The sequence below is a fragment of the Otolemur garnettii genome, unplaced genomic scaffold, assembly GCF_000181295.1.
Source record: "Otolemur garnettii isolate 467f Iridium unplaced genomic scaffold, OtoGar3 scaffold00010, whole genome shotgun sequence".
Classification (NCBI taxonomy): Eukaryota; Metazoa; Chordata; class Mammalia; order Primates; family Galagidae; genus Otolemur; species Otolemur garnettii.
The window spans coordinates 23,529,577-23,543,215 of NW_003852405.1; the positions used below are offsets into that span (position 1 = coordinate 23,529,577).

Here is a 13,639-nt window from a genome sequence, read left to right on the forward strand (position 1 = left end):
TGATAGTTTTCTGGCCTAAAACTCAGATCTTGACTTTCATTCTAGGGCTTCTCCTTATATAAGGCCATCTGTTAATTATTTACTGAGCAAAAACATCTTCTGTTCCAAATTTGAGGTTAAATACTGATTTATGTGACTTATTTCTTATTCAAGTTTTTATCTTGTTCTTGGCTAAACTGTGGCTGCAAGGCGGGGGGGGGGGGATTTAAAAGTGTTCTAATTCGGAGTACTTGATTGGTTGGAAAAAGACTCCCTTGACACATTTGGAAGCTTGCTCATGTCCTTATCTAATCAGAGAGTAAGATGGAATGGCCGAGTAGCCCTCAAAACCAATGCACGCCTCAGGGTCGTCTACCTAGGGTAGATTCTACAGCTGGGCACTTGTAATTTCATAGAAAAAAATATTTTTAGAATTCATAGAAATCTTTGCAATTACTGAAAACTAAATAGTAATAATCGAATTGTCATCCCTATGATTTATTAAAATAATTTTACAATAATATACAACAAAGCTACCGTAGAATTTATAGCATACATACAGGATACAATGATCAGCATGTTCTTGGGGCTAACTGAAATACAAAAAGATTCATTAAAATAGTTTACACAAATGACGTTTGAAATTTATTAACATGATGGTGATATATCTTTATTACATAAAACTCCCCTAAACAGCAAGAGTGTTTCAAAATTTTCTTGCACATTTTAAATAGAAGGGGACCAACTGAAATCAGTGTCAGCCTTTGTGTGACATTACCATGCAGAAACATTTAACAACCAAAAGATGTAGATTGGCGGAGAGAACGTCTCAGGCAGGATTTTTCCACGTCTTCAGAGGTTTTACTAGGGTCTGGTACAGATCAAAAGAAGTGGCGTCAGTGACCTCCTTGCACCAATAATGAGGCAAATAGAATGATTATATACAGGAAGATTAGTTTGATTAAAAACAATTCACTTTCTATATGCATGTACATTGATCATAAAAAAATGAATGCAGTTTATTTTAAACTGTTTTGGTATGCTGTTTTAAGGTAGGTCACTGAGACACAGAGATAAAAACCAGATGGGGGAAACTCAAAGCAAAACAAACAAACAAAAAAGCAGAACAACTCAGGTAAGCCATGGCTTCTCAACCAACACTGAACCGAGGGTGCAAAGGTGCTTGGAATTTCCCTCTGACAGCACTGTTTTTAAGTCAGTTGGCAAAAAAGTATAGATGAAAAAAACTCAACTCCAATACTAAGATCACGTCGGTATGGTCTGGTCTATGTTCTGCTTACAACAGAAAAGAATTGAAAATTACGACACAGCTGAAAACATTACACTTAAAATTACAAGTGTGGCAGTTTTATAAACCTGTCTCCTCTCCTCATTGACAGGCGTGGGATGAAAGCGGAAGTGGCAGCAGTGTCCCCGTCTTAGGTCCACAATGGAATACACACCACGGTACTGAGCGGAGCTGGGAACCACTTCTTGTGTGGGTCAGGGTTACAGAACAAAACAAGTGAAAACGCTCATTTAAACGAGAGGACCTCCACCTCGTGTGCAAGAATCAAGCCATTTGTTTGACTCAGCAGAGGTATCTACCCAAACCTATGTTCTTTTTAGTTTGTTTCTTTTCCTTTAAAAAGTTTACAGTGAGGACCATTTGAGAAACTTCAAAATTTGTCACTTTTTATTAATCTTATTCTATTAATAAAATACTGGCTAAAGTCCTTATGAAGAGTTAAGGTTTAGAAAACTTAGAATTCTTCTCTACTACCTACAGAAATGCTGGTACTGGGTGACAGAATCTGGGTGATGAGCCATATTATTAGTTTATCCTGCTGAGTGAGACACTTCCGTCACACTACCCAGGCTGCTCACTCCATTACTCAAGGGGAGGAATATATAAAAAGAGGTGAAGGGAAATAGGACTTCTGATCTCTAGCTATCCAAATTGCTGGTTCTAGCTACTCCGCATCAGTCTATCTACATTTATTGCCAGAATTCCAACAAAGTTATTGTCTTTCTTCATTTGTATACATTTCCTGCGTGATAAGACAGTCTATCTTCGAAAATCGTCCAGAGTTTTGGCAAAACTGAGTGTGTGCTACTCAAAGTACAAATAATTATTAGCATGGTTACCATCAAGCCACTGACCAACAAAAATACTGTCAGGACTACTGAAAGCGACATGTACCCTTCCCTTCGAATTATCACACAGCCACAACACTGCCCACCTGAAACACCAATGAAATAAAATGGAGCACTGTTTAGAGAAAAGTGATGGGACCGAAAAGGAAGAAGTAGGAGAGGAGAGAGCCAACCCAAAGGGAGGAGGAAAGTGGTCTAGCACTGTGTGATGGCACAGATGACGCCTGCCTAGCGGTGCCTTGTGACACAGGCGGATGCAGAGTGCACACACGGATGACGGCAATAAAGACCCCACTCAGTCGCTGGAATGAAGGAACTAGGGAACTGCTTCAACAAGGACGGTCTCAGCTCCACCTTCTCTCTCTACAGAGAGCAAAGATTGAGTGTGAGCTCGGATGTCATCTTACGGTTCCCCTCTAAAATTCACCAAATTCCTTTGCACATTTTTCCGTTATAGAGACACGGATATCTTCCTCCTCATAGTCATCAAAGTTGCTGGTGTCTCCAGAGCCTCTGAACTTTGGTATGAATGGAGCTTCAACCTGTAATGGAGACGGAAAAAATAAGAAAAAGGAAAAACTTCTGAGAGTTTCCAAATACTAAGGAAAAATAAATTCCCGTGGTTACTACCTGGTGGCATCCTTAAATGCCTTTAAGTCCCTAAATTATAATAGCCTTAGAAGAAACAGTGAACAGTAAGTCTGCAAAGAAACTCCACATTTTCATGTAAGGCATGATGTAGGCCAACTGAATATTGTATTGAAGCATTTTCTGAGACCATGTACTGTGGGTATCAAATGCTGCCTCCTAAGGCGACAGAACTCCACTTTTTCCTTTATTGGTCCCTTCTTTCTTTTCTTTTTTTTTTTTTTTGAGACGGAGCCTCAAGCTATCCCCCTGGGTAGAGTGCCCTGGCATCACGCTCACAGCAACCTCCAACTCCTGGGCTCAAGCGAGTCTCCTGCCTCAGCCTCCCAAATAGCTGGGACTACAGGCGCCCGCCACAACGCCTGGCCATTTTTTGGTTGCAGCCATCATTGTTGTTTGGCGGGCCCGGGCTGGGGATTCGAACCCGCCACCTTAGGTGTATGTGGCTGGCGCCTTAGCCGCTTGAGCCATAGGCGCCGAGCCTGGTCCCTTATTTCTAAGGCCTATTTTCTCCATCCTCTTTTAAAAAATTCTTTTTTCCTGATCTTAGAGATAAATCTTGGACTTACTTTTAATCACTTTCCTTTTGAAATTTTGATAAACATAAAATCAAGTGATATTAATCCTTTTTCCTTTTTATATTTTGTATATTTTGTATATTTTGTTTCCTTTTTATATTTCCACTTTCTTTTTTATATTTTGTTTCAAATATCTGGCCATCGAAACTTCTTGGGAAGTTGGAAAGAAATTTATACCTTTTAGAATTCTAAAATGGTGAAATCCTAAACATTTTTCTCCTTGGGGCCTAAAAGTAAAATGTCTTGCCCCTAGTTAGAATATGGTCTTTTATAAAGATTACATGGGGATACTGAATACATGTGAAGAGAAGATTTTAAAAGCTGAGAAACAGTATCACAATTTGCAGAGCATTTATAAAGTTACAATCACACGGTTGCTTGGTTTCTTCCTCAATGCCCTGGGAGGAAGGCGGGGCAGATATTTTTACTTGTGTTTTACTTATTATATTCAGAGGGTCAAATTCACATGATAAACAGGGATGGAGGAACTGGACCCATCTAATATTAAAATACCCTATAAAAGCTATATAAAGTGGTGAAGTACACAGTACCAGAACAGACACAAAGAACTCATAAGAAGTAAAGTTCAGGGCTTCCAGGTGGCTGACTAGAGGCACCCAGCACTCTCCTCCCCATAGAAGGACCAAAACAACCAGTAGATAATCACATACCAAATACAGCCCCTAACAGATAAAACTGGAATTCAGCAGTAAAGTGACAGGAAATGTCTGAAGCATAGAATGGGGGAAAGGGATTGGCTGGGACAAAAGGTAACTGAGTGATCCCCAGTGATCCACGTTCCCACTGTGGACTCTTGCAACCTTAGCCACAGGAGAATACCATGGCCCTCTTGAGCTCTGATATCAGGATAGGGAGGTGCGTGGAGTCATGCAATGGTCTTGTCACAGAGACGGCATCTGTGCTAAATCCCACACACTCCCTGAGATCTAAGAGTTGAAACCTGGTGCTCAATCATAAATAATTAAGGGAATCCTATATTTGTAAGTGCAAGAACAACATCTACCACTGTGAAAATACGTAAAAGTATAAAACTCACTGGTAGAGCAGACGTGTAAGAAGATGCAAACTTAGCACTACAGAAAACCATCAGACTGCAATGATAAACAATAAGAGGGCGGGAAAGGAACAAAGGTTAAGGGGAAGAACTAGAAAACGACTGAGAAAATGACAGGGGTAAGCCCTTGCCTATCAATAATAACCTTCATATAAACAGATGTGCTTACCACTTAAAAGACATCGACTGGCCAAGTGGATTAAAAACAATGATAAGAACAACAAAACCACATGACCCACCTATGTGCTGTTTACAAGAAACTAACCGTAATGTTGTGAAACATATAGATTGAAAGTGAAGGGATGAAGAAAATATGCCACACACATAAAAACAAACGCAAACAGGAACAGCTATATCTATCTCAGATAAAACAGATTTTTAAGTCAAAAACAGTACAAAGACACAAGGAAAATTATTATATAACCATACAGGGATCCATTCAGCAAGAGAATGTAACAGTTCTAAATACGTATGCACACAACATTGAAGCAGCCAGAGACATATAGCAAATATAGTTAGATCTAAAGGGTGAGATAGACTCCACTAAAATAACAGTTGGGAACTTTTAACACTTCTACAGTATTATACAGATCATCTAGACAGAAAATCAACCAGAAATATTGGATTTATATCGGACTTTAGACCAAAGGAACATAGTAGACTTTACAGAACATTTTATCCAAAAGCTGAAGAATACACATTTTTCTTGTAAGCACATGGAACATTCTCCGAGATAGACCATATTTTATGCCAAGAAACAAACAAATTTAAAAATATTGAATCATATCAAGTATTTTCTCAGACTGCAAAGGAGAAGTATAAATTAATAACTAGAGGAACTTTGGAAACTGTACAAATACATGGAAACTAAACAACATGCTCTTGAATGACCATCGGGTCAATGAAGACATTTTTAAAGAATTAAAAAATTTTCTTGAAACAAATGAAAATGGAAACACAATATACCAAAAACTTAGGAGATACAGTAAAAGTAGTGCTAAGAGGGCAATTTTTAGCAATAAATGCTTGTGTCAAACAAAGTAAAAGGTGTGTATATAAACAACCTTACAATGCACTCTAGCAAACCAGAAAAGCAAGAACAAACCAAACTCAAAATAAATAGAGGAAAAGAAATAGTAGAGATCAGGACACAACTAGACAAAATAGAGACCAAACAACAACAAAAGCCCAAAAGGAAAAAGGGCAAGTCACCATACACAGATCAATACAATGAAAGATTTTTTTTTTTTGGAAAAAATAAGAAAACCAGAAATGAAAAAGGAGACATTACCACTGACCCCAGAGAAATACAAATGATCATTGGGGACTACTATGAACAACTCTGGGTTAAAACACTGGGAAACCTAGAGGAAATGGGTAAATTCCTAGACACAAGGAACCGACCAACATTGAATTGGGAAGAAATGAGAAAACCTGAAGAGACAACAGCAAGTAACAGATTGAAGCAGCAATAAAGACTCCTCCAAAAATAAAAGCCCAAATCAAATGTCTGCTTTAATTCTACCAGACATATAAAGAACTAATAGCACCAATTTTTCTCAAATTATCCCCCAAAATTAAAGAGGAAGGGAAGTAATTCTCCCCAACTTCATTCATTATCCTAAATCCAACCAGACAAGGAAACAACAACTACAGCAGGAAATATCCCTGATTAACACAGATGCAAAAATCCTCAACAAAATACTAGCAAACCAAATCCAGTGACACATCAAAAGGATAATGGTCTGTGATAAAGTGGGATTTATCCATGGGATGCAGAGAGTCCAACGTATGTGAGTCGCTACAGATGATACATCACATTAGCAGAATGAATGACGATAAAATCTCTGATCATCTTAATAGATGCAGAAAAATCATATGAGAAAATTCAACATTCCCTCATGATAAAATCTCTCAACCGACGAGGCTCAGAAGGAACATACTGCAACATTATAAAGTCCACAAACGCGTAGCTAATCTACAGAATTAGGGAAAGTGGAAAGCCTTTTCTCAAAGAATTGGAACAAGATGCCCACTTTCACCACTGCTATTCAACATAGTACTGTAAGTCCTAGTCAGAGAAATCAAGCAAGAGAAAGCAATAAAAGGCATCTAAACTAGGAAAAAGGAAGTCAAACTCTTTCTTTGCAGATGACACATAGTCTGCAAAACTTGAAGACTCTACCAGAAAACTCTTAGAACCTATAAACTACTGCGGTGAAGTTGTAGAACACAAAATCAACACCAAAATCAATTGCACTTCTATACACCAATAAAGTATTAGCTGAAAAAGACATCAGTTGGGCCATGCTATTTACAATAGCTATTTAGCTACAAAAAAAGGTAAGTTGCCTTGGGATAAACTGAACCAAGGAGGTGAAAGACCTCTACAGGGACAATAACCAAACACTGATGAGAGCTGTGTACAAATATCTTTCATTGGATGATGAAGGATGTATACAAACAAATGGAAAAGACATCCTTGGGTCACGGATTGGAAGAATTGACACTGTTAGAATCACCATACTATCCAAAGCAATCTACAGATGCAATGCAATCCCTCTTAAAATACCAGTAACATTCTTCACAAATACAGAAAAAACTTCTAAAATTTGTATGGAACCATAAAGGGTCTACCCATATGGTTAGAAAATAGGGATCTGTTCTAGTGTTTGATGGCGTGACGGTAATGATCGTTAACAACAATATATTGTGTATTTCAAAGTAGCAGGAGGAGAATATTTGAATTGTTCCCAGCACAAAGAAATGATAAATGTTTACAGTGACGGATGCACTACATATCCCGGATTGGATAATTACATATTCCATGCATGTATCAAAATATCTCATGTGGTCCATAAATGGTGACAATAGGCATCAATAAAACTAAATAAAAAATAAAGTTCATAAGTAGACCAAAGTGTATATTAACTTAATTAGCAAAGGTAGATTTCACATAAGGGACCAAATAAGAATTATTCAATAAATAGTGAGGGAAAAACTGGCTAATTATTATACAACATCAAAAAGAAGCCTTGATTTCAAAAAGCCATGAAAGAAAACACAGGTGAAGTGGACATACTTGGGATGGGACAGAGACTATTTTGAAATGGCTGGGTAAGGCGGCAGTGGGTCAGTCAGATGGAATTGCGCAGTAGGTGGCAACTGGGGGTGAGGGACTGAAGCAGAGGAGAAAGGGTAGAGTTAGAGGAAGTCGATTGGGTCCCTGAGGTCATGGGGACGAACTACAGTGACAGAGAGGAGCATATTACAGACGTTAATAGAGGTTCTGTCTGGATGGTGGGAGAATTTCAAACTTACTTGCTTAAGAAATGACATAAAGGGCGGTGCCTGTGGCTCAGTGAGTAGGGTGCTGGCCCCATATACTGAGGGTGGTGGGTTCAAACCCTGCCCTGGCTAAACTGCAAGAAAAAAATAGCCAGCGTTGTGGCAGGAGCCTGTAGTCCCAACTACTCGAGAGGCTGAGGCAGGAGAATTGCCTAAGCCCAAGAGCTGGAGGTTGCTGTGAGCTGTGATGCCACAGCACTCTATCAAGGGTGACAAAGTGAGACTTTGTGTCTAAAAAAAAAAAAAAGAAATGACATAAAACATATCTCAACTAGAAAGAAAATGGAGCCTGGGCTAATCCATCTAATCTTTCCCCACAAACCACTCTCTCTTTTGTATTCTCTATATTAATCCAGATTTTAAGGATGATAAAAATGATGCTTTGGGCAGTGCCTGTGGCTCAGAGGAGTAGGGTGCTGGCCCCATATGCCGGACGTGGAGGGTTCAAACCCAGCCCCCAACAAAAACTGGAAAAAAAAAAGATGTTTTATAGAGGTTAAATAATTTGTTCAAGATCTTCATGTTAATGGTTGACCCGGATGGGGTCGCTATGGACCTTGATCTTGACTTCATAACATGTCCATCTGAGATCAAAATGTTAACAGCTACATTTCATGAACTTGATGGTTTCTGAACCTTTTTTTTTTTTTTGAGATTCAGAGGCTGTATTACATTCACATTGTCTTGGTCTTTCTATATTTTCTATTTGCTGTATATTAATATTCTTTCATTGATTTGTTTTTATAATATTTCATAACCTATATAAATTAGAAGAACTGTGGTTTTAATCCCAGAGCATGACTTTTTTTCCCCTTAAGGCAACTCACTCTTCTTGCTGTTCATCATTATTAAAGATGGCAAATCTTAGTCTAAAACCTTAGAGGTTCTGTTTATTTTTTAAAAAGAAAAAAATTAAATACATTCAAAGTGAAAACACTTTATTCACGTAAACTATCTTGAACTCAGTATTTAAGAAGCAAAAGAGAGATAAAGGTAATTCAGCACAGCAAAATCTTTTCTTAAATGTCTCAATTTATTGGAAAGGTGAAGTGATAACTACTATTAATTAACATACTACAGTTACCACAACTATTATGCTGGCAACTTGGATAATTAAAAATCTAGTTTCTTTTAAGCATGCTATGGTTCAGCTGGAGTCCCTCTATTTTATTATGGTGATATACTAATGCTAGAGATTAACTTGGTTTATATTTACAATCAAGCCTTCAAGTTGCCTGAATTTCTAAGAGTTCCTTTAGCAAGCAAACAAAAAAGTCAAACAAAACAAATCCCGTGAAAATTCAGATGCAAAGTGATTCTTCATTCCCACATTTCTTACATTAGCGCCCTTACATTTATTTATAACCACCACTTGATCAATCTTCCTGATTCCTGAAGCTCTAAGTTTCATATGGACAGGGACAAAGGCAGATTTTTTTCATCATTGTATTCTCACCAGCTTGCAAAATACCTAGCATACAAGCATCTGATAACTATTAATGTTTGGAACAAATATCATGTGAATAAATCATTGATAAAACTGTAGTAATTTTGGATCATTTGTTTTAACCTTCCCCCAAAACACTTATTAAAATCCGTATTTCTCTTATTCATGTTCGAATTGGCTTTCAAATGGATAAAGGTAAGTTTTATCTGAACAATGTCCAGGGCTTAGTCAGTAATTTGGCAAACGTTTATTGAGCAGGTACCAACCATAAGATTCTTGGCAGGTGATAGGAAAATAAAAATGAGTAAGATAAGATCCTTGTTTTTAATGTAGTATTTTAAAACAATCGAGACTGTATCAGATATTCATGAAGAATACCTTTCAGAGAAATATCACAGTAGAGGTAACATTTAAGCTAAATCTTAAAGGATCATTAAGACTATGGCAGGTGCACACACGGGAAAAATCATTCAGAGCAAAGGAAAAAAAAATTATGAAAGCATGGAGTGTCAGAAAACACGGTCTGTTTGGGAAACATGACATTAAAAATTTTGAACCCTAATAAATGCCACAGAGAGGTCAAAATAAAGACTGAAAAATGAGGAATACAGCAATTAAATGTTACTATATCTGGCTGCATGCCAATTCTGGATAGGCGAATATATTTGTTTATATATTATCTTCCTAATATGTCTCCACATCAGTTTTGAAAAGCAAACTCTCAGGACATTGTCTAATATATAATTTCCATAGAATTTTGAAGAGTATGAGGCATGGGTGGTAAAAACTTAACAAAGAAAACATTTCAGATTAATGGGCAAAATAGAATACATCCTTTCTCCTTAATCTAGGAGACAATTCACTTTTAAGTCATGGTCTATAAAGTACTTTAGATCATCTATAGGATGAATTCACAAGGTAAAAAAACAAAAACTATGTGTTACATTGAAAATATCTCTACCTCATGCAAGGGAAACACCAACTTTTAATAAGCTTTTAAGATAAAAAGAAAGAAAAATCTCACCTTCCTCTGGTAAATAGCAATCCAATCTGTTGTGGCAAACCACTTGTGGGTTTTTATATCACTCACGCCATTCTTTAGATTTCCAAATCTCTTGGTCAAGTCTACCTGCAGCAGGTTCCGTAGAAGGTCCTTGAGATCTGAACTGAAGTGGGATGGGAATCGGACCTGCACAAACACACCATGTGATAAAGCACATATTACAGGACTCGTGATATTTCTCTTTTGATTTCATCAAGGTTTGTAAATAAGGTGACAGGTCATTACATAAACAAAAATATACAGTGATGATTTTCATAAACTTTTAACTACATGTTACAGTCCCATTCTAGTCCTAAAGAAGAGAACTACCGTATAATCTCCACAGCTGACCACCCCCCTACACTGACCACCTCCTTCAGCTGACCTGATTTTCATAGACTGGACGTGTGCCACACGTACGTATCAGTACCATAGTTTCCTATGTTGACCAGTCTGTATGTCGGCCAGTTTGGTACAGTCCCTTGGGTGGTCAACTTGCAGAGGTTCTACTATATTTGGGTGAATGAACAAAACCAGTCCTCTTAGGACTTGTTTTGGTCGTGAACTCCTTCAAGAACATGGACCAGTCTCCAGAAAAAGGTGCAAACATACAGAACTTCTTCAACACTATCAGAAGGTTCACCCACTTAGAGTTACCTTCAGATCTCACTCTTGAGATACATGCAAATTTAAATTTATAATATAAATAGAACCAGCAGCATATGAGTGAAATCAGTGTATATAGTCTGAAAAGAGATCTAACAAAAAGAAAGTCTAAAAATGACTGTAAAAGCTGGGCGTTGTGGCAGGTGCCTGTAGTCCCAGCTACTTGGGAGGCTGAGGCAAGAGAATCGCTTAAACCCAAGAGTTGGAGGTTGCTGTGAGCTGTGATGCCACAGCACTCTACCAAGGGTGACAAAGTGAGACTCTGTTTCAAAAAAAAAAGACTGTAAAAGTCTACACTGCCTTTCACAGCATAGAAAACCATTTTTCTTTCATTAGTAGTTGAAAGTAGTATGCTTTTACATGTAAGCATAATTCTGCCATATGCAATAGCATAGAAGTGATTTACATTGCTTCAAAAACATTCTTCCACCTCCTAAAATGTGAAGACTTTACAATAACTAGATTGGTCTCTGGCCTTAGAAACAAACAGAAAACCCCAAATAATGGAAGATGTTATGTTTGGCAATCAATAAAATAAAGTTCCATTCATAAGAGATCTGGGCCTATTTTTTTGTCCTGTTTTGTTTAAGCATATTTTTCTCCTATGCGCCAACCTAACTGGTTCCCATGCTCTCATGGACAGGGATTCTGAAAAATTAAAATGGGTCCTACTAAGGGATGGTATGAGAAGGAGCAGCTGCATCTATGGCCCCTGATTCCTTTCTTGCATTACGACCACCTCTTCTCTGTCCTTTCCAGTTCTGTCCCGTCACTTCCACCACCCTCTTCCCTGTCTCACACACGGACGTGGTCACCGTTGTGTGTGTGCTTGCTCTTTCACTCTTTCCACTTACTGTTGCTCCAATGGACACACCTCGGCCTCACTTCGTGTTCCTACCCCCACTAAACACGAACACTATTCTCTACACATAGCACCTTTGTGGGAAATGCTTTAAAGGCTAAACAGCCACGTCTGAACTCCTTGCCTTCTTAGCTTGGGTCTCTACAAGTGGTTTCCCTGTGCTTTACATACAAGGTGAGGACTCCGAGGTGTTTTGGCCTGAACAACTGAAGAGATGAAGCTGCCATCAGCTGAGCTGCAGAAGACTAGGGGAGGAACAGATTTGCTGAAGTAGGGGGAGACAGAAAAATAGCTGTCAGGTTTAGACAGGCTGCATGTGAGATATTAGACATCCAAGTGGAGATCGCAAGTTGGAAACTGGATACAAGAGCCTGGGATTCCGAAGTCAAGTGTGGACTGGAAAAATGACTGGAAAAACTGCCTAGAAAGAAGAGAAGAGGATCAAACCTAAGGGACCAAGGGGGAAGACCAATGACCTACAGTCACCAAAGCCAAGTGAAGGTGGAATACGTGGACCACTGAGCTAGATTCTGCACGCTACTGCTTGCTTTGGTCCAAATTACCTTTAGTCTTTGGGTGATTCTGAGTTTTGATTTACCTACATATAGGATGAGAGAGAGGAATTAAATAACACTGAACGTGCTTGCCACCTCAGAAATTCTACCAACCTAATTCATAAGCAGAAATAATTCCTGGGTTCCAACCCCAACTCCAATTACATACACGCTCTGCAATCGAGGGCAAAACCTTTTACCTTTTAGAGTTTTAGTTTTCTCATCTATAGAACAATGAGAGTATATCACATCTGCCAGGCACGGAAAGAAATTACATAACTTTATTGAAACTGCCTTGCATTAAGTCTAGTCTTTTGTAGATGTTAATTCAATAGATTTTTAATTTTTAACCTTCCCTTTAGAGTGCTGTTTTAATGGTCTGAAGGTGAATTTCTGAATCAAAGAGGGAACCTGGAGGGGAGTGCTATCTATCATTCTGTTTCCAGACTAAGCCAGGACAGTCTGTGTTAGAAAACACAGTACAAGGTGTTCCTCCTGTCTTTTTGTCTCATGCTGCACTTGTTAATTTACAGAACAACCACTTTCAGCTTTTCTTAAGGCCTTAAATTTGATAGAGTGAGGAAGAAAATGGCTAACTATGACCTTTTTATAAGGACAGCATGGTGACTATAGCTGATATCCTACACTGCTTTGTCAAATTACATTATGTAATACATTCAACCAACTATGAAATTCACTTTGAATTGAGCAAACTCAACTGAATATTTGTTCTGCTTTCAGTACCGATTATCTAGTCTTCTACATTTCAGTTTTAGAAAGGATGTTAATTTTCTAAAAAAATTAAGAGGAAGTTACATTCAAAGAGCAAATCAGTTCGTGTTGTTATGGTATTCATACTGAGTGATTTAAACTCACTCACTGGTTTACTGACTTTTTTTTCCTTTTACGAATAAATCAAAGCCAAATCAAATTTGTCTACACGGAGCTTAACCAGAAATAAGAAAGTTTAACCTTGAAATATCTTCCTGTTATTCCACAATTATTGTCAAGGGAAAGGATCATTTAACTAGTAATGGTATCTTTTATGCATGGGGATAAAACCTAGTAGATTTAAATGACTCAAAGGGTTTGCACACATCCATCAAGCAATAAACTATTAACTTCTGGTCAGAAGAGTGCTGAAACACATTTTAAGAAATTATCTCTCTAAATTAGGTACAATACATTCTAAAAAATTTACAATCCCAAGTAAAGAATTGATCTAGCAAAAAATGAATATACCCATTAGTAAGTTTTTCTTTCTTTTCTTTTTTTTTTTTTTT

The 13,639-nt window shown here is 37.9% G+C and overlaps 1 protein-coding gene across 3 annotated transcripts in view; it reads right to left on the reverse strand.

The window, feature by feature from the left end:
- Positions 1-1,593: 1,593 nt before the first annotated feature.
- PRKACB (protein kinase cAMP-activated catalytic subunit beta) overlaps positions 1,594-13,639 on the reverse strand; it is a 95,606-nt gene continuing 83,560 nt past the window's right edge. For all 3 annotated transcript variants that reach the window (XM_012801707.2, XM_003784199.3, XM_023509783.1), the window contains exons 9-10: positions 10,257-10,421; positions 1,594-2,678 (exon numbers count right to left, since the gene is read on the reverse strand). In XM_012801707.2, coding sequence (XP_012657161.1) covers positions 2,553-2,678; positions 10,257-10,421 — 291 coding nt within the window. In that variant the 3' untranslated portion in view covers positions 1,594-2,552. The remainder of the gene's footprint in view (positions 2,679-10,256; positions 10,422-13,639) is intronic.